The following is a 22640-nucleotide window of genomic DNA, read 5'->3' on the forward strand; positions in this document are numbered from 1 at the left end:
GGTACTCATTTGAGGTTGAGTCGACCTAGGAGAGGCCCGGGACCGGTTCAGATAATCGTCACTGGTGTTGGCCGTGAGCGAGAATTGAACCCGGGTCGCCAGGTTCATAGCGCAGCGTAGCGCTAACTTGCTACACCACCGCTCCCCACTCATACACACGCACACGCGTGTGCACACACGCACGCATTTACACACACACATGTACACACACACGTACACACACGCACGCACGTACACACACGCACACAAAGATCACCATCACCACCACGTGACGCCCTTTGACAGGCTGCCGTGGCGAGCGCCGTCCACGAGCAGCAGCAGCAGCAGCACCACGTGAAGGCCGCTACTGTGGTACACGTGGTGGGTGAGCAGCACCACGTGAAGGTCGCTACTGTGGTACACGTGGTGGGTGAGCAGCACCACGTGAAGGCCGCTACTGTGGTACACGTGGTGGGTGAGCGACACCACGTGAAGGCCGCTACTGTGGTACACGTGGTGGGTGAGCAGCACCACGTGAAGGCCGCTACTGTGGTACACGTGGTGGGTGAGCAGCACCACGTGACAGCCGCTACTGTGGTACACGTGGTGGGTGAGCAGCACCACGTGAAGGCCGCTACTGTGGTACACGTGGTGGGTGAGCAGCACCACGTGACAGCCGCTACTGTGGTACACGTGGTGGGTGAGCAGCACCACGTGAAGGCCGCTACTGTGGTACACGTGGTGGGTGAGCGGCACCACGTGAAGGCCGCTACTGTGGTACACTTGGTGGGTGAGCAGCACCACGTGAAGGCCGCTACTGTGGTACACGTGGTGGGTGAGCAGCACCACGTGACAGCCGCTACTGTGGTACACTTGGTGGGTGAGCAGCACCACGTGAAGGCCGCTACTGTGGTACACGTGGTGGGTGTGGGTGAGCGGGCAGCACCACGCCCGCCCGCCTTTGTCTCCCCCAGCGGCCGTGTTCGTACGCTGCATCCAGCTACGCACTTAATGCCGAGTCGACCTAGGGGAAGGCACGGGTACCGGTCGAGGTTAATCGTCGCCGATTTGGTAACACGCGAGCGAGAGAGAATTATTCGAGCTCGTCGTCACCGGGGGTTCACGGGGACACCTCGCGATGCCCCCCACAGCCTTCGACAGGCTGTGGGGGGCAAGTGCTCACAGGCTGTGGTGGGCAAGTGCTCGTAGCGAGCGGCACGACGTGAAGGCCGCTACGGCGTACACGAGGGGGCGTGGCTGGAGCGGGCGGGCGGCACCACCACGCCCGGCCGCCTTTGTCTCCCCCAGTTGCCAGCGATGTTTTACTACTGCACACCGCACCGGTCAAACCAAAGGGCGGAGGCCCGTGACGGGTTCAAATAATAATCGCCGCTGCTGTTGGGCTCACGTGAGCACGAATTTAGTTTGGGGTTACCGGGTTCAAAGGTCGGCGTGCTAATCGCTTGCAGTCCACCACTGACCCCGTACACTTTTTTATTGTGTGCACCTGGCACTCCGCATCCGTTATTCTATCTCGCTGCGGCTATCGGCAACAATCCGGGTGCATTTTTTTTCTTCGATTTAAAGCTTTCGTGACTGCAAGGATTCATCTTCTTTGGTTCTTTCGGTAAAAGTCACCACGTAGAATGAGTATAAAATAGTAAAAAAACACAATAAAATTCTCACGACGTTTTGGCCACAACGCAAGCAGGCCGTCTTCAGGTGAAAGGTACAGACCTGTCGGGACGACAGAGCTTCAATGAACGGTGTTAAGATTCGTAGCGACTTTTAAAGTGAGGCACCTTGACAAAGGGGTTTACATATCAAATAGCTGAGGGATTAGCTTGTGACTGGTCACAGGAATAGCTATGTTAAAGTCAAAGCCTACACATCCACAGAGGCACCTAGTACAAATCAAACAGGAGAATTTAGCATTGAAATAGCTGAGTGATTAGCTTGTGACTGGTCACAGAAATTGCTATGTTAAAGTTAAAGCCTACACATCCACAGAGGCACCTAGTACAAATCAAACAGGATAATTTAGCATTGAAATAGCTGAGTGATTAGCTTGTGACTGGTCATAGAAATAGCTATGTTAAAGTCAAAGCCTACACATCCACAGAGGCACCTAGTACAAATCAAACAGGAGAATTTAGCATTGAAATAGCTGAGTGATTAGCTTGTGACTGGTCACAGAAATGGCAATGTTAAAGTCAAAACCTACACATCCTCAGAGGCAACCTAATCCGGGTGCCTTTTCCATTCTGCCTTGCGGACTGGAAGATGTTCGGCGTGATTATGAAACGCACAAGCGTACAAACGCACGCGTGTACCACGCCGAGCTTGAGGTACGGCTGTCAAAACCAAACAATTCAATTGCGCGTGCACTCACCAAAAGTTATTATAAAATCGAACCGACGCATTCCCAACTATTTTCTGGGGTTCGTTAACGGCGTGGCGACTATGTGACATCGTCGTTGCCACGGTTCGCGTAATTGCCGACCGCTTTTCTGGCGTGGCCTTCAGTGCCGTGCGTTCATGAGCCTCGGAGACTGCATCGATTGCGACCGGAACTAACGCCATGCTAAATACGAGCGCCTCAACGAATATTGGGAAATCGTCCTGTTGTGAAATTTGATGGCGTATCGTGAAAAAAATATCTTGCGGCAATCCCAGTAACAACACCTTCAGTCGAAATTCGTTTAGGCTAAGCCTCGGCGCGTCCTGGGAAACCCCACAATCCTCTGCATGCTAGCTGTTTCTGTTGCAACAGCTGAATTGCCTGTGTCCACGACGGGTTTTATTTCACCCGAGTATTTACAGTGAGGGAAAAAAAGTATTTGATCCCCTGCAGATTTTGTACGTTTGCCCACTGACAAAGAAATGCTCAGTCTATAATTTTAATGGTAGGTTTATTTGAATAGTGAGAGACAGAATAACAACAATAAAATCCGGAAAAACCCATGTCAAAAATGTTATAAATTTATTTGCATTTTTACGAGGGAAATGAGTATTTGACCCCTCTGCAAAACATGACTTAGTACTTGGTGGCAAAACCCTTGTTGGCAATCACAGAGGTCAGACGTTTCTTGTAGTTGGCCACCAGGTTTGCACACATCTCAGGAGGGATTTTGTCCAACTCCTCTTTGCAGATCTTCTCCAAGTGATTAAGGTTTCGAGGCTGACGTTTGTCAACTCGAACCTTCAGCTCCCTCCGCAGATTTTCTATGGAATTAAGGTCTGGAAACTTCTTGAGCCACTCCTTTGTTGCCTTGGCCGTGTGTTTTGGGTCATTGTCATGCTGGCATTCCCATCCACGACCCATTTTCAATGCCCTGGCTGAGGGAAGGACGTTCTCACCCAAGATTTGACGGTGCATGGCCCCATCCATCGTCCCTTTGATGCGGTGAAGTTGTCCTGTCCCCTTAGCAGAAAAACACCCCCAAAGCATAATGTTTCCACATCCATGTTTGACGGTGGGGATGGTGTTCTTGGGGTCATAGGTAGCATTCCTCCTCCTCCAAACACGGCGAGTTGAGTTTATTCCAAAGAGCTCCATTTTGGTCTCATCTGACCACTACACTTTCACACAGTTGTCCTCTCAATCATTCAGATGTTCATTGGCAAACTTCAGACGGGCATGTATATGTGCTTTCTTGAGCAGGGGGACCTTGCGGGCGCTGCAGGATTTTAGTCCTTCACGGCGTAGTGTGTTACCAATTGTTTTCTTGGTGACTATGGTCCCAGCTGCCTTGAGATCATTGATGCCAGTTAAAAAGGGTAAAACCTATTACTATATCCTCCCGTGTAGTTCTGGGCTGATTCCTCACCGTTCTCATGATCATTGCAACTCCATGAGGTGAGATCGTGCACGGAGCCCCAGACCGAGGGAGATTGACAGTTCTTTTGTGTTTCTTCCATTTGCGAATAATCGCACCAACTGTTGTCACCTTCTCACCAAGTTGCTTGGCAATGGTCTTGTAGCCCATTCCAGCCTTGTGTAGGTCTACAATCTTGTCCCTGACATCCTTGGAGAGCTCTTTGGTCTTGGCCATGGTGGAGAGTTTGGAATCTGATTGATTGCTTCTGAGGACAGGTGTCTTTTATACAGGTAACAAGCTGAGATTAGGAGCACTCCCTTTAGAGTGTGCTCCTAATCTCTGCTCGTTACCTGTATAAAAGACACCTGGGAGCCAGAAATCTTTCTGATTGAGAGGGGGTCAAATACTTATTTCCCTCATTAAAATGCAAATCAATTTATAACATTTTTGACATGCGTTTTTCCGGATTTTGTTGTTGTTATTCTGTCTCCCACTGTTCAAATAAACCTACCATTAAAATTATAGACTGATCATTTCTTTGTCAGTGGTCAAACGTACAAAATCAACAGGGGATCAAATGCTTTTTTTTCCCTCACTGTAACCGACGTGCGATGATGAATCTGTCGATGTATGCCACAGGCTAAGCTCCCGATGCACATGCCACATGTGCATGTTTAAGAAACGCGATCGTTCCCTGTGGACATTCGGCTTCATCAGGCTCTGCTGCGATGCAGACGGCACCCATGTTAACATACGCCCATCAGTACACGCATGCAAACGGTGGTGGGGTGTCAACTACCTCGCCTGGTATACAGGAGGTCGTGGGTTCGATCCCAACCTTGAGGCTTGTATACTTGGAAGCTTGCACGTTAACCCTGTGGTCATGTGGAGTTCTCGCCGGGTCCTCCAGTTTCTCCCTCCGCGTGTAGAATCAACGTCACGCATTGCGAGTATTTGGACACTGCTGTGCATTTCCACATGATAAGTCACTTTCGTTGATCTGTCATTTGTGTGGCCAAGTTGCTTCGGCGAAAGAGTTTCGTGGCTCAGTGGGCCTTACTTGCTCAAATATTAAGAAAAGTTTTCATTTTTTTATTTAAAGCTTTCGTGACTGCAGGGATTCATATTCTTGGTTCTTTCGGTAAAGTCACCACGTAGAAGGGAAACAATAAAATAATAAAAATAATAAACTTCTCACGACGTTTCGACTGCAACACAAGAAGCAATCATCATCAGGTGTGAAACCACAGCAAGAAAATTTGAAAAAAGTGGCGGTTATTTTTTTTCTTCAAATTTTCTTGCTGTGGTTTTCACACCTGATGATGATTGCTTGTGTTGCAGTCGAAACGTCGTGATAATTTAATTGTTTTATATTTTTATTATTTTATTTCCTTTCTACGTGGTGGTGACTTTACCGAAAGAACCAAGAATAAAAAAAACGTTTTCAGTTGATAGAATATCAACTTAGGGAGCAGCCGCGAATCCCTGACCCGACCGTTCGTTCATTCGTCTGTCCCTCGTTTTCCCTGGGCAGTCTTCCCGTGCCCGGGCAGCGTCCTCCTCGTTGGCGAGGCCTCGCACCTCCTGGAGGCGAAGCAGCAGGCCGGCTCGTGGTGCCGCGACCCGCTGCAGGCCACCGACAAGGTGTACGTCATGCCGTGGACGCCGTTCCGCACCGACAGACTCGTGGAGTACGCCTCCCTCCAGGACATCCTGGCCAGGCGACCGCTCACCAACTACAAGCTGCCGCACCGCGTCGACGGCACGGGCTTCGTGGTGTACGACGGAGCTGTGTTCTTTAACAGGGTCGGTGCCCGGCGCCGGGGGGGGGGGGGGGTTTCCGCGTGAGCACCAGTGGGATGATGGATGGCAGATGGCGGTAGGGGCGGTAGGGGCGGTAGGGGCGGTAGGGGCGGTAGGAGCGGTCGGGGCGCCGCGGTGGAGAGATGTTAACTACCTCGTTTAGAATCCACACGCTTTTAGAGTAATTGGCCGCTATTACTTTGCCACGTGAGAAGCCGCTTGGTTGAGCTGTCATTTTTTGTGTGGCCAGCTCGCTTCTGGAAAAGAGCTGTATGGCTTGGTGGACCTTGCCTGGTACGACAGAGCCGTGATGATGATGATGATGATGACGATAGGGGCCGTAGGGGCGGCGCGGTGGAGAGATGTTCACTACCTCGCCTGGTATGCAATAGGCCGTGGGTGAAACCACTTGGCAACGTCGCCCCTTCCCCCTACTGGCAGCGTATACCCGTCTGTGAAATGGCGCCTTCATTCGTGATGGCCCCTGCGGTTCTCAGATTGGCGCGAATACCAAATGTGTTGAATTATTAATCGTGTTCATTACCCGAAGTATAGGACGGTGGTGGGGAGAGAGCTTTTGCCAGAGGGCCGGATAGAACTTTGATTTCTCTTTCCAGGTGGGGGCACCCACACATACGCTGACACTAAACTTTTATCAGGCTAGGGACTGTTGCAATGACTGGTGGAGAGATATTTTTATTATTTTATTGTTTCCCTTCTACGTGACTTTACCGAAAGAACCAAGAATATGGTGGAGAGATGTTTACGACCTCGCCTGGTATACAGAAGCTCGTGGGTTCAATCCCGACCCTGGCGCCTGCTGCTGTATATTTGGAGTTTGCGTGTTCTCCCCGTGGATTTTTCCTCTGGGTCTTCCGTTTTTTTCCCTCCACGTTGAGAATCGACTTCACGCGTTCAGAGTATTTGGCTGCTGTACATTTCCACTCCGTTGAGCCATCATTTAGTGGCCAGGTTGCTTCTGAAAAAGAGCTATCCCGGCTCAGTGGTCCTGACCTGTACAATAAAAATAGTTAATAGTTTTATAGTTTGTAAACTGAGCTCAGAACTCCAGTAAACATTGCAGTTGCTGAATGAATTAACTGGGGAGCGAGAGACCTCCAGTTGTGAGCTGTATATACAACAACAACAACAACCGCCTTTCGCCACTAAGTGGCGGTGACGTCACCACGACGCTTGTGCCAGGCCATGTGCACCTTGAGGCCACGTGAAGTGTCGAATGCCCGCTGGCAGGAGGTCACGGGACACACCCAGGTGCCATGGGTCGACTGACTGAGATGACCGAGATGACCGGCTGATGCACCACCTGTGCCCCCTACTGTGCCAACTTGCTGTGTTTTAGCCACCCGGCGCTCCGCTCGTTGTTGTGAGCGTCGCTCCTCAACCCTCTGTTGTTGTTGGAGGGCGACTGCCTACAACTGCCCAGTAGTGTCCTTCACGAGCCTCCTCCACAGAGGCCGATCTTGACACCGCTGGTACCAGTCATTGGCAAGTCCACTCAGCTCCACATCCTCCTGTACCACGTCACTCCATCTCTTCTCTAGCCCGTGCCGCGCCCGTTTAGCCACCTCGATCCGGCCGAACAAAAGCGATTTGGGCATGCGGTGATTGGGCATGCGGGCTACATGGCCCAGCCAACGCAGCCTTGCCTGCCGGAGGAGCTCACCGATGGGACTTTGTCCAGATCTTTCGAGGATTTGTGAACTCCTCACACAATCCAGTCTGGTTAAACCCAGGATGGATTGTAGGCAGGCCAGCCTAAATGTTTCTAACTGGCGAAGGTGTTCCATTAGGGGTGTCCACGTTTTGCAAGCATAGAGTAGGGAGGGAATGACTGTGGCCGAGAAGACCTGAAGCTTCTTGCGGAGTGACAGACCAGGTAGCTTCCACACAGCTTTATGCAACGATGAAAAGATGATGCCGCTCGACTGATTCGGAGTGAGACCTCTGCTGTTAAACCGGAGCCTGTCATGAGCACACTGCCCAGGTATGGGAAACTCTCCACTCTCTCCACAACTGCCCCATCACCGATTGGGAGTTGTGGGGGTGGAGTGTCCGATGGTACAAAATACCCAGGCAGGTGCTTAGTTTTGGTGTGGCTGATGGTAAGGCCCCACCACTTCATGGCACACTCAAGTTTCAGCAGCAGCGCCTCCAATTTCTCCTCTGAGTGAGCTGCTATTACCAGGTCGTCGGTATACATAACTTGGTTGACCAATAGGGAGCCATCCCTTGACCGCACCCGGGCATCAATCAGCCTCCCATTCTACCTGTACCAGATGGAAATTCCTCGGGTACAGCTACTGAAGGCTTCACGAACTACGTGGTCGAAATAGATGTTAAATAATGTTGGAGCCAGAGGACATCCCTGTTGCACCCCAAGGTGTACAGGGAATGGCTCTGACTCCCGGCCACGTAGTTTTACCTGGGCCCGCTCACTATCATGAAGGTCCTTAATGATCATGAGCAGAGGCTCAGGGATTCCGAAAATACGAAGAACAACCCAGAGCCCAGGCCTATTGATGGTATCATAGGCCTTGACCAGGTCAATGGAGCAGAGATGCAGGTCTTGTTGGAATTCCCTACACTTCTGCTGTAGCACACGGGCAGAATATATGGCATCTGTTCAGGACCGCCCTTTCCTGAAACCGTATTGGAGCTCTGCCAGCCTCTCCTCAGTGTGCCTAGCAAGGCGATGTTGAATAATCCTTGAGATTCCCCTGTAGTTGTTACAGTCTGTGCGGTCCCCCTTCTTAAAGAGGGGGACCACCAGGGCATCCTTCCAATCCTGCAGAACCCATCCAGTGGTCCAGACTGTTGTTATGATGTCATGTAGGGCAGTCTGTGCACAAACGCCACAATCCCTCAGCATTTCGCTTGGGAGATCATTTCTGCCCGGTGCCTTTCCTGGTTTCAGGCTCTGGATCGCCTTCAGTACTTCCTCAATGGATGGCACATCAGCCAGCCACTCACAGGGGGTGACTTCTTCCTCCAATATTTGAGGCACCGCAGCCTCAGCAGGGTCATCCCCACTTTGTCCCATGATGTTTTCCAGGCTGAGGGATTCCCCCTCCCCCAGGACCTCACAGAAATGCTAAGCAAATCTGCAAACCTGTTCCTGGGGGTCAGAGATCGGATCACCGTTCTTTCCCCTAATGATGGTAATAGGTGTGGCGCTGCAGGTTACTTTTTTGATGGAGTTAAATAGAGATTTGTGATCGCGGGCCATTGAGGCAGACTCCATCTCCACAGCAACCCGCGACCACCACCCATCCTTGCAGTGCCTCACGGCTCTCCGAACCTCCGAGCGAAGGATGCGGTAAGCCTCCTCATTCTCCAACGTGGGATGCTGTAGCCGATGAGCGTGGGCCTGTCGCTTTTTCTCAACCATCCTGAACACCTCCTCTGTCAGCCAGGGTCTCTGGGGAGGTCTGGACCGCGTACCCAAAGCAGCCATACACACACACAAAGATAAAGATCCCCCATATAGCCTTAACAGACTGTAGGGGCAAGTGCTGTTAGCGAGCAGCTATGAAGGCCGGAACGGTACACGAGGGGGTGGGTGGCCAGCACCACGCCCGACCGCCTTTGTCTCCCCAGTGGCAATGTTTTTATCCACCGCACCAGGTACTCATTTGAGGCTGAGTCGACTTAGGGGAGGCCCAGGACCGGTTCAGATAATCGTCACCGGTGTTGGTCGTGAGAGGAAATCGAACCCGGGTCGCCGGGTTCGTAGCGCAGTGCGCTAACCGCTACACTATCATACACACATACACACACACATACACACACACTCAGACACTCGCACTCAAACACCTTTGTACCTTCACCTCCGCTCTCCCTCACACACTGTGAGGAGCGCCCCCACGCACTTCACTTGTGCTCATCAAAGACCAAGATCCCCTGTAGAGCCTTCAACAGACTGTTGGGGCAAGCGCTGTTAGCGAGCAGCACCTATAATGGGCAGGCTCAGCGTACGAGGGGCTGGCGTGGCCAACACCACCACCACCACGCCCGGATCTTTCATGCTCACACCTTCACCCACTTATACACGCACACACACTCACACTCTCCTCTCACGCTCACCTTTCCTCTCCCCACCCCCTCTCCCTCACACACTCACTCACTCACCTCTCTCCACACACCCACCTCTCCCCACACACTCACTCACTCACTCACCTGTCACACCCACACTCACCTCTCACACCCACACTCACTCACCGCTCACACCCACACTCACTCACCTCTCCACCACACACACACTCACTCACCTCTCACACTCACTCACCTCTCCACCACACACACACACTCACTTAACCTCTCACACCCACACTCACCCACCTCTCCACCACACACACACTCATTCACCTCTCACACCCACACTCACCTCTCCACCACACCCACACTCACTCACCTCACCACACACTCACTCACTCACCTCTTACACTCACTCACCTCTCCACCACACACACACACACTCACCTCTCACACTCACCCACCTCTCCACCACACACACCCACACTCACTCACCTCTTACACCCACACTCACCTCTCCACCACACACACACACCACACTCACTCACTCACCTCTTACACCCACACTCACCTCTCCACCACACACACACCACACTCACTCACTCACCTCTTACACCCACACTCACCTCTCCACCACACACACACCACACACTCACTCACCTCACCACACACTCACTCACTCACTTAACCTCTCCCTGCCACCCACGCTGTGCGCCGTCGCAGGAGCGAACGCGCAGCGTCGTCAAGTTCGACCTGCGCACGCGCGTCAAGGACGGCGAGGCGTTCATCCCCAACGCCAACTACCACGACACTTCGCCCTACCGCTGGGGCGGCAAGTCCGACATCGACCTGGCGGCCGACGAGCACGGCCTCTGGGTCGTCTACGCCACGGAGCAGAACCACGGGCGCATGGTGGTGAGCCGCTTAAATCCGCGCGCGATGCGCGTCGAGGCCTCCTTCGAGACGGCCTACGTCAAGCGCTCGGCCTCCGACGCCTTCATGGCGTGTGGCGTCCTCCACGTCCTGCGCTCGACTTACGAGGACGACGGCGACGGAGGGGCGGACGCCGCGGGAGGAGGAGGAGGAGGAGGAGGGGGAGGAGGGGGGACGAGCGACCGCATCGACTACGTGTACGACACCGACTCGCGGCGGGACGCTCGCGTCTCCGTCCCGTTCCCCAACCCGTTCCGGTTCATCACGTCGGTGCAGTACAACGCGCGCGACCGCGCCCTCTACGTGTGGAACAACCACCACGCGCTGCGCTACGTGCTGCGCTTCGGCACGCGGGACCCCGCTGCGGGTGAGCGGGAGGGTGTCGGTGGGGTTGGTTGTGGGTTGGGGTGAGCGGGGGGGGGGGTTGTGGAAGAGTGGGGCGGTGGGGAGAGGTTGGATTGGAGTTTGAAAGTCCGCTTTGTCTTCTTTGGTTCTTTCGGTAAAGTCAGTTCTTGAATTTTTTCTTGAATTTTGTTGTTATATTCTGTTTTGTCCATGATGACAGTGGCATTGCCCTTGTCGGCTGAGAGGACGACAATATCATCCCTCTTTTTTAATTGAGATAATTCAAAACGTTCGTCTTTGCTGATGTTGCTGGGTGGCAACTTAGCGTTTTTGAAGGTTGCAGCGATTTCAGATCTTGCTACGTCTGCAGCGATGGGACTCAAGCCCTTGAGTGCAATGTCGACATGGGCAATGATATCATTAACCGGTAAGTGTCTCGGTGTGACAGCAAAGTTTAGACCTTTAGCTAAAACGGATTTCAGACCATCAGAAATGGAACTGTTACTGCGATTAATTACGACTTTGTTGACGTCTATCTTTTCGGTGTGTGGATCCGATTTTTAGCTGGAGAGGTGATTGAATTTGGAAATCAAATTGTCCCTACATTTGGTCGACATAGTGGCAGCCGAAGAGGTAGTCATATTGTCTACATGTTCCCAATCCGATGTAGACATTGTTGCTGTCAATGTTAAGTGTGATTTGTAGAGTGTCTTGTCTAACTGATCGAGTTCGGTGCGTGTAAGTCTGATTTTTCCGAGATAAGAGCGAAGCAAGTTCTAGCTAGAATTCGTTTTGCATTTAGAGAAGTTGCAACAGCAGAGGTTGGTATTACCTTAGAGTTGCGGCATCTCTTCAGAAAGGTGAGAGACTCGATTAGTTGAGCCTTCTTATCCCGGAGTCTGTTGAATGATCTTAAGGATGTGTGAAATCCCTCCCCGTAGAGGCGGTTAAATTTCGATTTAAAGCTTTCGTGACTGCAAGGATTCATCTTCTTTGGTTCTTTCGGTAAAGTCACGTAGAATGAGAATAAAATAATAAATTGGTAAAATAAAATAACACAATAATATTCTCACGACGTTTCGGCCACAACACAAGCGGCCTTCATCAGGTGAAGGGACGAGACTGTCTGGTAGGACAGCGCTGGAGTGATTAAAAGCCACGTTCAGATCACGACCTTTAAGCTGTGTCAGAAGAAACAAAGCGCCTTGACAAAGGAATTAGCATATAATTTAGCATTGAAATGGCCGAGTGATTAGCTTGTGACTGGTCACAGAAATGGCTATGTTCAAGTTAAAGCATACACATCCGCAGAGGCACCCCTTGACAAAGGAATTAGCATAGAATTTAGCATTGAAATAGCTAAGTTAAAGCATACACATCCGCAGGGGCACCCCTTGACAAAGGAATTAGCATAGAATTTAGCATTGAAATAGCTGAGTGATTAGCTTGTAACTGGTCACAGAAATAGCTATGTTTAAAGTCAGAGCATACACATTCACCGAGGCACCTAGTAAATATCAAACAGGAGAATTTAGCATTGAAATAACTAGGCGAATTTAGCATTGAACTAACTGAGTGATTAGCTAGTGACTGGTCACAGAAATGGCTATGTTGAAGTCAAGATCTACACATCTGAGCTATTCACAGTAACTGGGTATACAATACAATGTATAATGAATACTACATAGTGAACCAATAAAAAACTAAAATATAAATTACCTTAATGTTATCAATAAACTCTATATTCTCCAATCAGCTAAGCTACCAACAATAAGTCGTTATATATCACAATGCTATATGGCGAAAAAATGGGTGGATTCTTACCCTCAACTTTAGCAACACGGATAGCTACGGGCCCCGTTCAGACGGACGAGTTCATCCAAGGTCGGAACAGAGGAGGGGGAGAGAGACAGCTGCGAGGCGCTATTATACTCCATGTTGTAAACCATACCATTAACCGTGGTGTGAGAGGTATTAAGAGTCAATGCTGGTGAAAGAGCTGCGGTCTGAAGGTCATCGTAAAATACAATTAATTAAGAACAGAAATGGTTTGAAACATCTTTCCAATGGTTACTAAGCCAGAATCCATCTTCTCGGTTGAAATTGTCTCTGTGCTTGTATATGTGAATGGCCTCATGAACGAATCTCTCATGGTAGCCGGTTGGTATGCAAAGAACCTCCGTCTTGGAGAAGTCAATGTCATGTGAGCTCACTGAATTATAACAGTGATCTGCCATGGCAGAGGAGTTCGTCCTACCGTGTTTCAAGTCTGCTTTATGTTCACGGATGCGGTCCGAGATATGTCGTTTGGTTTCTCCAATGTAGCTATTACCACAGAGGCACTTTAGTTTGTAAACGCCCGGGTACTGTATGTCTGGACCAGCATCTTTTACAGATGGAACTAGATCACGGATTTTATGTATTGTGTTGAATCGGACCTGGATCTTGTGTTTATTCAGGATTTTGGAGATCTTTTTAGTGACCCCTGCAATGTAGGGTAAGGTGATGGTTTTGAGTGGCTCCACAAGAGAATCCTTCTTCATGACTGGAGTGATGGCTTTGCGGATTGTGTAGTCGGAGTAACCATTAGCCCTGAGAGCCTGGTGTACGTGCTTGAGTTCACTGGTAATGTGTTCCTGGTCGGAAATGCATTGGGCTCTATGGTATAGAGTCTTGATGAGGGAGTTCTTCTGGAATGGATGGTGGTGGGAATCCGGTTTCAAGTAAGCATCTGTATGGGTGGCTTTCCTGTAAACAGAGTGGCTCATTGAACCATCATGTCTCCTTTTAATTAAGACATCCAAAAAGGGTATTTTGCCATCTTTTTCGACCTCCATGGTAAATCTGATGGCTGGGTGTATGGAATTGATGTGGTCACGGAATTGGTCTAGAGCAGGCTGGCCATGTGGCCAGATGACAAAGGTGTCATCCACGTACCTCTTCCATAAGGTCGGGCGTAGAGTGGCAGTCTGGATGGCGTCAGTTTCAATTTTTTCCATGAATACGTTGGCTACAACCGGAGATAGGGGGGAGCCCATTGGGGTGCCCTCAGTTTGTTTGTAGAAAGTTCCATTCCAGGTGAAGTATGTGTTGGTTAAGCAATGTCTCACCAGGGGGGGTACATCAGTGTGCAGTCCTTGATGAACCAGGTCTTCAATGATAGCGATGGTGTCAGGTACCGGGACTTTGGTGAACAAGGACACCACATCAAAACTGACAAGCAGGTCGTCTGGGGACAGGGAAATGCCTTTGATTGTCGATACCAGGTGAGTAGAATTTAGTACCGCAGAGGTGGTTTTTCCAGTGAAAGGTCACAGTATATCAGCAAGAAAACGTGCCAGTTTATAGGTGGGGGAGTTGATAGTAGAGACGATGGGACGAAGGGGTGTATCTTCTTTGTGTATCTTTGGAAGGCCATATAATCTTGGTGGTCTGGCAGCAGAGGGTTTCAACGAGAACTGTTTGGTCTCATCAATTAATTCTGTTGAATCAGAGATGATTTTGTTCGTTTTGGTAACCAGGCTGTTGGTGGGATCTATTTTTATTTTTGTATAGCTGCCATCGTTGAGTAGTTCTTGAATTTTGTTGTTATATTCTGTTTTGTCCATGATGACAGTGGCATTGCCCTTGTCGGCGGAGAGGACGACAATATCATCCCTATTATATTCTTAGTTTTTTCGGTAAAGTCACGTTGAAGAGAAACAACAAAATAACAAAATATATATAAAACAATAAAAAAATTCTCACGACGTTTCGACCATAACTCAAACGGTCATCATCAGGTGTGTCGGTTTGCATAAATTTATTTTGAAAACGGCATATTTATTTATTTATATAAAAATAACGTTTGCGTCACGCGCAACGATTGGCTGTTTGCCAGGACTAGTCCATCTATTTTTTGAAAAGAGGAGGGGGGAGACGAAATTTGTTTTTATGTATGCTGTCTGAAAGCCACTGTAAGCGTGAACAATCAATCAAGAACTGAAATGATTTATCAAATCTTTCCAATGATTGCTAAGATAGAATCCATCTTCTCGGTTGAAATTGTCTCTGTGTTTGTATATGTGGATAGCCTCATGAACGAATCTCTCATGGAAGCCAGATGGCTTACAAAGAACCTCCGTCTTGGAAAAGTCAATGGCATGTGAGCCTACTGAATTAGAACAATGATCTGCTACGGCCGAGGTGTTGGTCCTACCGTGTTTAAGGTCTGCTTTATGTTCACGAATGCGGTCCGAGATATGGCGTTTGGTTTCTCCAATGTAACTACTACCACAGAGGCAACTTAGTTTGTAGACACCAGGGTATTGTATGTCCGGAATCACATCTTTTACAGACGGAACCAGATCACGGATTTTGTGTAATGTGTTGAAACGGACCTGGATCTTGTGTTTATTCAAGATTTTGGAGATCTTTTTTGTGATCCCAGCAATGTAGGGTAAAGTGATGGTTTTGAAAGGCTCCTCAAGAGGGTTCTTCTTCATGGTTTGAGTGATAGCTTTGCGGATTGTATAGTCGGAGTAACCATTAGCCCTAAGAGCTTGGTGTACGTGCTTGAGTTCACTGCTTATGTGTTCCTGGTCGGATATGCATTGGGCTCTATGATACAGAGTCTTGATGAGAGAATTCTTCTGTGATGGATGGTGGTGGGAATCCGGTTTCAGATAAGCATCCGTATGGGTAGCTTTCCTGTAGACAGAGTGGCTCATTGAACCATCAGGTCTCTTTTTAATTAGGACATCCAAAAAAGGTATCTTGCCATCTATTTCGACTTCCATGGTAAATCTGATGGCTGGGTGTATGGAATTGATGTGGTCGAAGAATTGGTCTAGAGCAGGCCGGCCATGTGGCCAGATGACAAAAGTGTCATCCACGTACCTCTTCCATAAGGTTGGGCGCAGAGTGGCAGTCTGGATGGCGTCAGTCTCAAATTTCTCCATGAAAATGTTAGCTATAACTGGAGAAAGGGGGGAGCCCATTGGGGTGCCCTCAGTTTGTTTGTAGAAAGTTCCATTCCAAGTGAAGTATGTATTGGTTAAACAGTGTCTCACCAGGGGGGGTACCTCAGTGTTTAGTCCTTGATGAACCAAGTCTTCAATGATTGCAATGGTGTCAGGTACAGGAACCTTGGTGAATAAGGAAACTACATGAAAACTGACAAGCAGGTCGTCTGGGGACAGGGAAATACCCTTGATTGTTGATACCAGGTGAGTAGAATTTTGTACCGCAGAGGTGGTCTTTCCAGTGAAAGGACGCAGGATTTCAGACAAAAAACGAGCTAGTTTGTAGGTGGGGGAGCTGATAGTAGAAACTATGGGACGAAGAGGTGTATCAACTTTATGTATTTTTGGTAAGCCGTATAATCTTGGTGGCCTGGCAGCAGAAGGTTTCAACGAAAACTGTTTAGATTGATCAATTAATGCGGTTGAATCAGAAATTATTTTGTTGGTTTGTGTGACGAGGCTGTTGGTGGGATCTCTTTTTATTTTTGTATAACTACCATCGTCGAGTAATTCTTTAATTTTGTTGTTGTATTCTATTTTATCCATGATAACAGTAGCATTGCCTTTGTCAGCTGAGAGAACTACAATATCATTCCTCTTTTTAATTGAGATAATTCAAAACGTTCGTCTTTGCTGATGTTGCTGGGTGGCAACTTAGCGTTTTTGAGGGTTGCAGCGATTTCAGATCTTGCTACGTCTGCAGCGATGGGACTCAAGCCCTTGAGTACAACGTCGACATGGGCAATGATGTCGTTAACCGGTAAGTGTCTCGGGGTGACAGCAAAGTTTAGACCTTTAGCTAAAAGGGATTTCAGACCATCAGAAATGGAACTGTTACTGCGATTAATTACGACTTTGTTGACGTCTATCTTTTCGGTGTGTGGGTGTACCCCCCCTTGTGAGACATTGCTTAACCAACACATACTTCACCTGGAATGGAACTTTCTACAAACAAACTGAGGGCACCCCAATGGGCTCCCCCCTATCTCCAGGTGTAGCCAACGTATTCATGGAAAATTTTGAAACTAACGCCATCCAGACTGCCACTCTACGCCCGACCTTATGGAAGAGGTACGTGGATGACACCTTTGTCATCTGGCCACATGGCCAGCCTGCTCTAGACCAATTCCTCGACCACATCAATTCCATACACCCAGCCATCAGATTTACCATGGAGGTCGAAAAAGATGGCAAACTCCCCTTTTTGGATGTCTTAATTAAAAGGAGACATGATGGTTCAATGAGCCACTCTGTCTACAGGAAAGCCACACATACAGATGCTTACTTGAAACCGGATTCCCACCACCATCCATTCCAGAAGAACTCTCTCATCAAGACTCTATACCATAGAGCCCAATGCATTTCCGACCAGGAACACATTACCAGTGAACTCAAGCACGTACACCAGGCTCTCAGGGCTAATGGTTACTCCGACTACACAATCCGCAAAGCCATCACTCCAGTCATGAAGAAGGATTCTCTTGTGGAGCCACTCAAAACCATCACCTTACCCTACATTGCAGGGGTCACTAAAAAGATTTCCAAAATCCTGAAAAAACACAAGATCCAGGTCCGATTCAACACAATACATAAAATCCGTGATCTAGTTCCATCTGTAAAAGATGCTGTTCCAGACATACAGTACCCGGGCGTTTACAAACTAAAGTGCCTCTGTGGTAGTAGCTACATTGGAGAAACCAAGCGACATATCTCGGACCGCATCCGTGAACATAAAGCAGACTTGAAACACGGTAGGACGAACTCCTCTGCCATGGCAGATCACTGTTATAATTCAGTGGGCTCACATGACATTGACTTCTCCAAGACGGAGGTTCTTTGCAAACCAACCGGCTACCATGAGAGATTCGTTCATGAGGCCATTCACATATACAAGCACAGAGACAATTTCAACCGAGAAGATGGATTCTGGCTTAGTAACCATTGGAAAGATGTTTTAAACCATTTCCGTTCTTAATTAATTGTATTTTACGATGACCTTCAGACCGCAGCTCTTTCACCAGCATTGACTCTTAATACCTCTCACACCACGGTTAATGGTATGGTTTACAACATGGAGTATAATAGCGCCTCGCAGCTGTCTCTCTCCCCCTCCTCTGTTCCGACCTTGGATGAACTCGTCCGTCTGAACGGGGCCCGTAGCTATCCGTGTTGCTAAAGTTGAGGGTAAGAATCCACCCATTTTTTCGCCATATAGCATTGTGATATATAACGACTTATTGCTGGTAGCTTAGCTGATTGGAGAATATAGAGTTCATTGATAACATTAAGGTAATTTATATTTTAGTTTTTTATTGGTTCACTATATAGTATTCATTATACATTGTATTGTATACCCAGTTACTGTGAATAGCTCAGATGTGTAGATCTTGACTTCAACATAGCCATTTCTGTGACCAGTCACTAGCTAATCACTCAGTTATTTCAATGCTAAATTCGCCTAGTTATTTCAATGCTAAATTCTCCTGTTTGATTTGTACTAGGTGCCTCGGTGAATGTGTATGCTCTGACTTTAAACATAGCTATTTCTGTGACCAGTTACAAGCTAATCACTCAGCTATTTCAATGCTAAATTCTATGCTAATTCCTTTGTCAAGGGGTGCCTCTGCGGATGTGTATGCTTTAACTTTAACATAGCCATTTCTGTGACCAGTCACAAGCTAATCACTCGGCCATTTCAATGCTAAATTATATGCTAATTCCTTTGTCAAGGCGCTTTGTTTCTTCTGACACAGCTTAAAGGTCGTGATCTGAACGTGGCTTTTTTTCACTCCAGCGCTGTCCTACCAGACAGTCTCGTCCCTTCACCTGATGAAGGCCGCTTGTGTTGTGGCCGAAACGTCGTGAGAATATTATTGTGTTATTTTATTTTATCAATTTATTATTTTATTCTCATTCTACGTGACTTTACCGAAAGAACCAAAGAAGATGAATCCTTGCAGTCACGAAAGCTTTAAATCGAAAAGTCCGCTTTGTCTTGCAGTTCGATGGCATTATGACAATAATAATAATAACAGTGACGATAAAAATTAATTTGCTTGCTTCATGCCGCTGCTGGTGGAAGGGATTCTACTCGAGGGAGCTCTAGAGAGGGTACTTGGCCTACTCTTCCACGCTTGCCAGACTTCTTTGAGAGGCGGGAGTACGAGGACACGCTTTGGCCCACCATAGCGACCTACCCATCGAATACCAGGCGAGGCGGTTAACATCTCACCACGGAGAGAGAGAGAGAGACACGCAAACTCCAAATATACAGCAGCAGCAGGCGTCAGGGTCGGGATCGAACCCACGACATCCTGTATACCAGGCGAGGTAGTTAACATCTCACAACGCAGAGAGACACGCAAACTCCAAATATACAGCAGCAGGCATCAGGTTCAGGATCGAACCCACGACTTCCTGTATACCAGGCGAGGTAGTCAACATCTATGCCACTGCGGTGCCCAAGTTGAGGAGTTGGTTGTCAACAGACACTCGCCGTCGCATTCGACGACGACTCAAAACTGATTTTCCTGCTCAAGAAGAGAGCGTCTCGACGCATTTGGCTCTCATCTCCCGCTTACAACCCTGAGCCAGCGGTGGGAATTCCACCTTCCTATGGCGGGGCCAAGTTTGCTCACAGGACAATGTCATTACATTCAGAGCGAGTGATTAAATCCAGCCGCTCGTACCAAACTGACCTTTTAAAACCAGAGGTAGGACCCCATCCATGGCCCTGCGGCTTTGCTTCACAGAGGCCCACAGCCGCATGAGGACTGCCACAGGTGATTGTTATCCATCGCCGGGAGGCACTCATCGGCTAAACGGCGCAGGGGTCTCAAGTCGCTCTCCCATCACCGCCTCGTCTGTTTGACATTTTTATTGAACTCGCTCCGTCTGTTGTTGACGTGTACTCAACAGACGTCTGCAATAACCGCGCACATACTCACGGTGAACTTGCAAATGGAAACATCACGCTCCGGTAGTATGTGATGCACTGTCTTTGAAACGTATTGGCCTACACCAGAGACAGCCGTCTTTATGGCCCAGTCCCATCAGTGTCTGGCCAGAGAATGCCGAAAGGTGACCAGGACAAGGACAGCGGCACTATCGGAGCGTTGATAGCTCGGAGGTGAACAGCAACACCATCGGGAAATATTGTTTTGCCAGTATCAAAAGTATTGAAAGATAAGAATAGGTTTTAGCCCTTTCTGCCAATAACACAGGAGGCTTTATTTAAAGCTTTCGTGACTGCAGGGATTCATATTATTGGTTCTTTTGGTAAAGTCACCACGTAGAAGGGAAATAATAAAATTATAAAAATATAAAAAAAAACAATAAAATTCTCACGACGTTTCGACTGCAACACCAAGCAATCGTCATCAGGTGTGAAAACCAGAGCAAGAAAATGTTCTTGCTGTGGTTTTCACACCTGATGATGATTGCTTTGTGTTGCAGTCGAAACGTCGTGAGAATTTTATTGTTTTATATTTTTATTATTTTATTGTTTCCCTTCTACATGGTGGTGACTTTACCAAAAGAACCAAGAATATGAATCCCTGCAGTCACGGAAGCTTTGAATCAAACCTCCTGTGTTATTGGCAGAAAGGGCTAAAACCTATTCTTATCTTTCAATACTTTTGATACCAGCAAAACAATATTTCCCGATGGTGTAGCTGCTCACCCCCGAGCTATCAAGGCTCCGATAGTACCGTTGTCCTTGTCCTGGTCACCTTTCGGCATTCTCTGGTGAGACACTGATGGGACTGGGCCATTAAGACGGCTGTCTCTGGTGCAGGCCAATACGTTTCAAAGACAGTGCATCACATACTACCAGAGCGTGATGTTTCCGTTTGCAAGTTCACCACAAGTATGTGCGCGGTTATTTCGGACGTGATTGCTTGTGTGAGGTTTCGTCTGTTTTAGTGTTTGAGCATCTTAACACCTCCTGTTTTAGTGCCAGAAAGGGGTCAAGCCTATTCTTGTTTTTCACACGGTGACCGACTTTGTTCGACGGTAGCGATCGGGGCGGTACGTTGGAACTTTCTCTCGCGCCCCGCGTGGCCGACTGCGCTAATCGGAGGTGCGTGAGGAGGCCTCCTCCTTGCCTTTTGTCTCTGACGTTGCGCTCGCCAGCTGCCCCCCCCCCCCCCCCCACGGGTCGAGCATGAGGCCAGAAAACTTTGAAGCGGCTCAAGCTTTGAACTTTTTGGGACTTCGGGGATGGCCTTCCTGAAACCGGGGAACGTTCGGCCAGTGCAGGACGTTTGGTAGCCCTGCGCCGCTGCGCTTGGGTTGTGAATGTTTGCACGTTGAACTTTTTCCACGCCGTACGTAGCCGATCATGCCAATAGGCGGTGTCGAATGGAGCGGCCGGCCGTCGCTGCTCTTGCCGCCGTCGACTGTGTAAATGTTAGCCGGTCGCGCCCGTGTCATCAATGCGGTCTTTTTGTTCTTTGCGTTTCCCACAATGCAGTGCACGAGATTTCGACGTCGGGGCCTTCCAGCGGAGGCGGCACCGCAAGTCCTCCACGGAGCCGCGTGGCGACGGTGCCGCCCATCCCTGCGCAACTGCCGCAGGTGACGGTGGTGGTGACGGTGGTGGTAGCAGCAAGAGTGTTGGCAGTAGTGGTGGTGGTGGTGGTGATAGTGGTGGGGAGCGGTGGTGCGGCGGTTAGCGCTACGCCGCGCTACGAACCCGGCGACCCCGAGTTCGATTCCCGCTCACGGCCAACACCGGTGACGATTATCTGAACCGGTCCTGGGACTCCTCTCCTAGGTCGACTCAGCCTCAAATAATTAGCTGGTGCGGTGCGTAAAAACATCACCACAGGCGGTCGGGCATGGTGCTGGCCACCCATCCCCTTGCGTGCCGTGCCAGCCTTCATAGCTGCTCGCGAACAGCACTTGCCCCTACAGTCTGTTAAAGGCTATACGGGGGGGTGGGGGATCTTTATATTTGTTGGCAGTGGTAGTGGCGACTGTGGTGGTGGCGTTGTTGTTGCTGATGGTAGTGGTGGTGAGCGGTGGCGGTTGGCGCACCGCACCTCCGATTAGCACGGTTGGCTCTGCACGGTTGGCGAAAGAGGTTCAACACTTGCAACGCTGCGCTCCACTCTTTAACGCCACCGCAGGACACGACCGACGTGAAACCGGGAGACGCGGTGCCCGCTGACGGCGGCGAGGGCGGCACCCGCGAGCCCGCATTCTGTCCCCCCACGCTCGCCCACGCCGTCCAGTGGCCCCAGCTGCCGCCGGGCAAGACGGCGGAGAGGCCCTGTCCTGCGGGTGCCGTCGGTGAGTCCGCCCGCCCTCCGCCTCCGCCTGTCTCCCTCTGTCTCCCTCTGTCTCCGAGTCTCTATCTGCGTCTCTGTCTCTCACGTCTCCCTCTGTCTCCCCCTGTGTCCGAGTCTCTATCTGTGTCTCTGTCTCTCACGTCTCCCTCTGTCTCCCTCTGTCTCCGAGTCTCTAGCTGTGTCTCTGTCTCTCACGTCTCCCTCTGTCTCCCCCTGTCACCGGGTCTCTAGCTATGTCTCTGTCTCTCACGTCTCCCTCTGTCTCCCCCTGTCTCCGAGTCTCTAGCTGCGTCTCTGTCTCTCACGTCTCCCTCTGTCTCCCCGTGTCTTCGAGTCTCTAGCAGCGTCTCTGTCTCTCACGTCTGCCTCTGTCTCCCCGTGTCTCCGAGTCTCTATCTGCGTCTCTGTCT

General features: G+C 49.5%; 1 protein-coding gene across 1 annotated transcript in view; it reads left to right on the plus strand.

Annotated features, from left to right (window-relative positions):
* The first annotated feature begins 5339 nt into the window (after positions 1 to 5339).
* Positions 5340 to 22640, plus strand: part of LOC142919841 (adhesion G protein-coupled receptor L3-like) — a 30928-nt gene continuing 13627 nt past the window's right edge. Inside the window, exons 1-4 of the mRNA XM_076062501.1 lie at positions 5340 to 5606; positions 10380 to 10956; positions 21411 to 21514; positions 22069 to 22231. Of these exons, the coding sequence (XP_075918616.1) occupies positions 5454 to 5606; positions 10380 to 10956; positions 21411 to 21514; positions 22069 to 22231 (997 nt within the window). The 5' untranslated portion in view covers positions 5340 to 5453. The remainder of the gene's footprint in view (positions 5607 to 10379; positions 10957 to 21410; positions 21515 to 22068; positions 22232 to 22640) is intronic.

This window comes from Petromyzon marinus, unplaced genomic scaffold, assembly GCF_048934315.1.
Source record: "Petromyzon marinus isolate PM22_M1 ecotype Great Lakes invasive population unplaced genomic scaffold, UKy_Petmar_22M1.pri1.0 PM_G_Scaffold_62, whole genome shotgun sequence".
NCBI classification, from domain to species: Eukaryota; Metazoa; Chordata; class Hyperoartia; order Petromyzontiformes; family Petromyzontidae; genus Petromyzon; species Petromyzon marinus.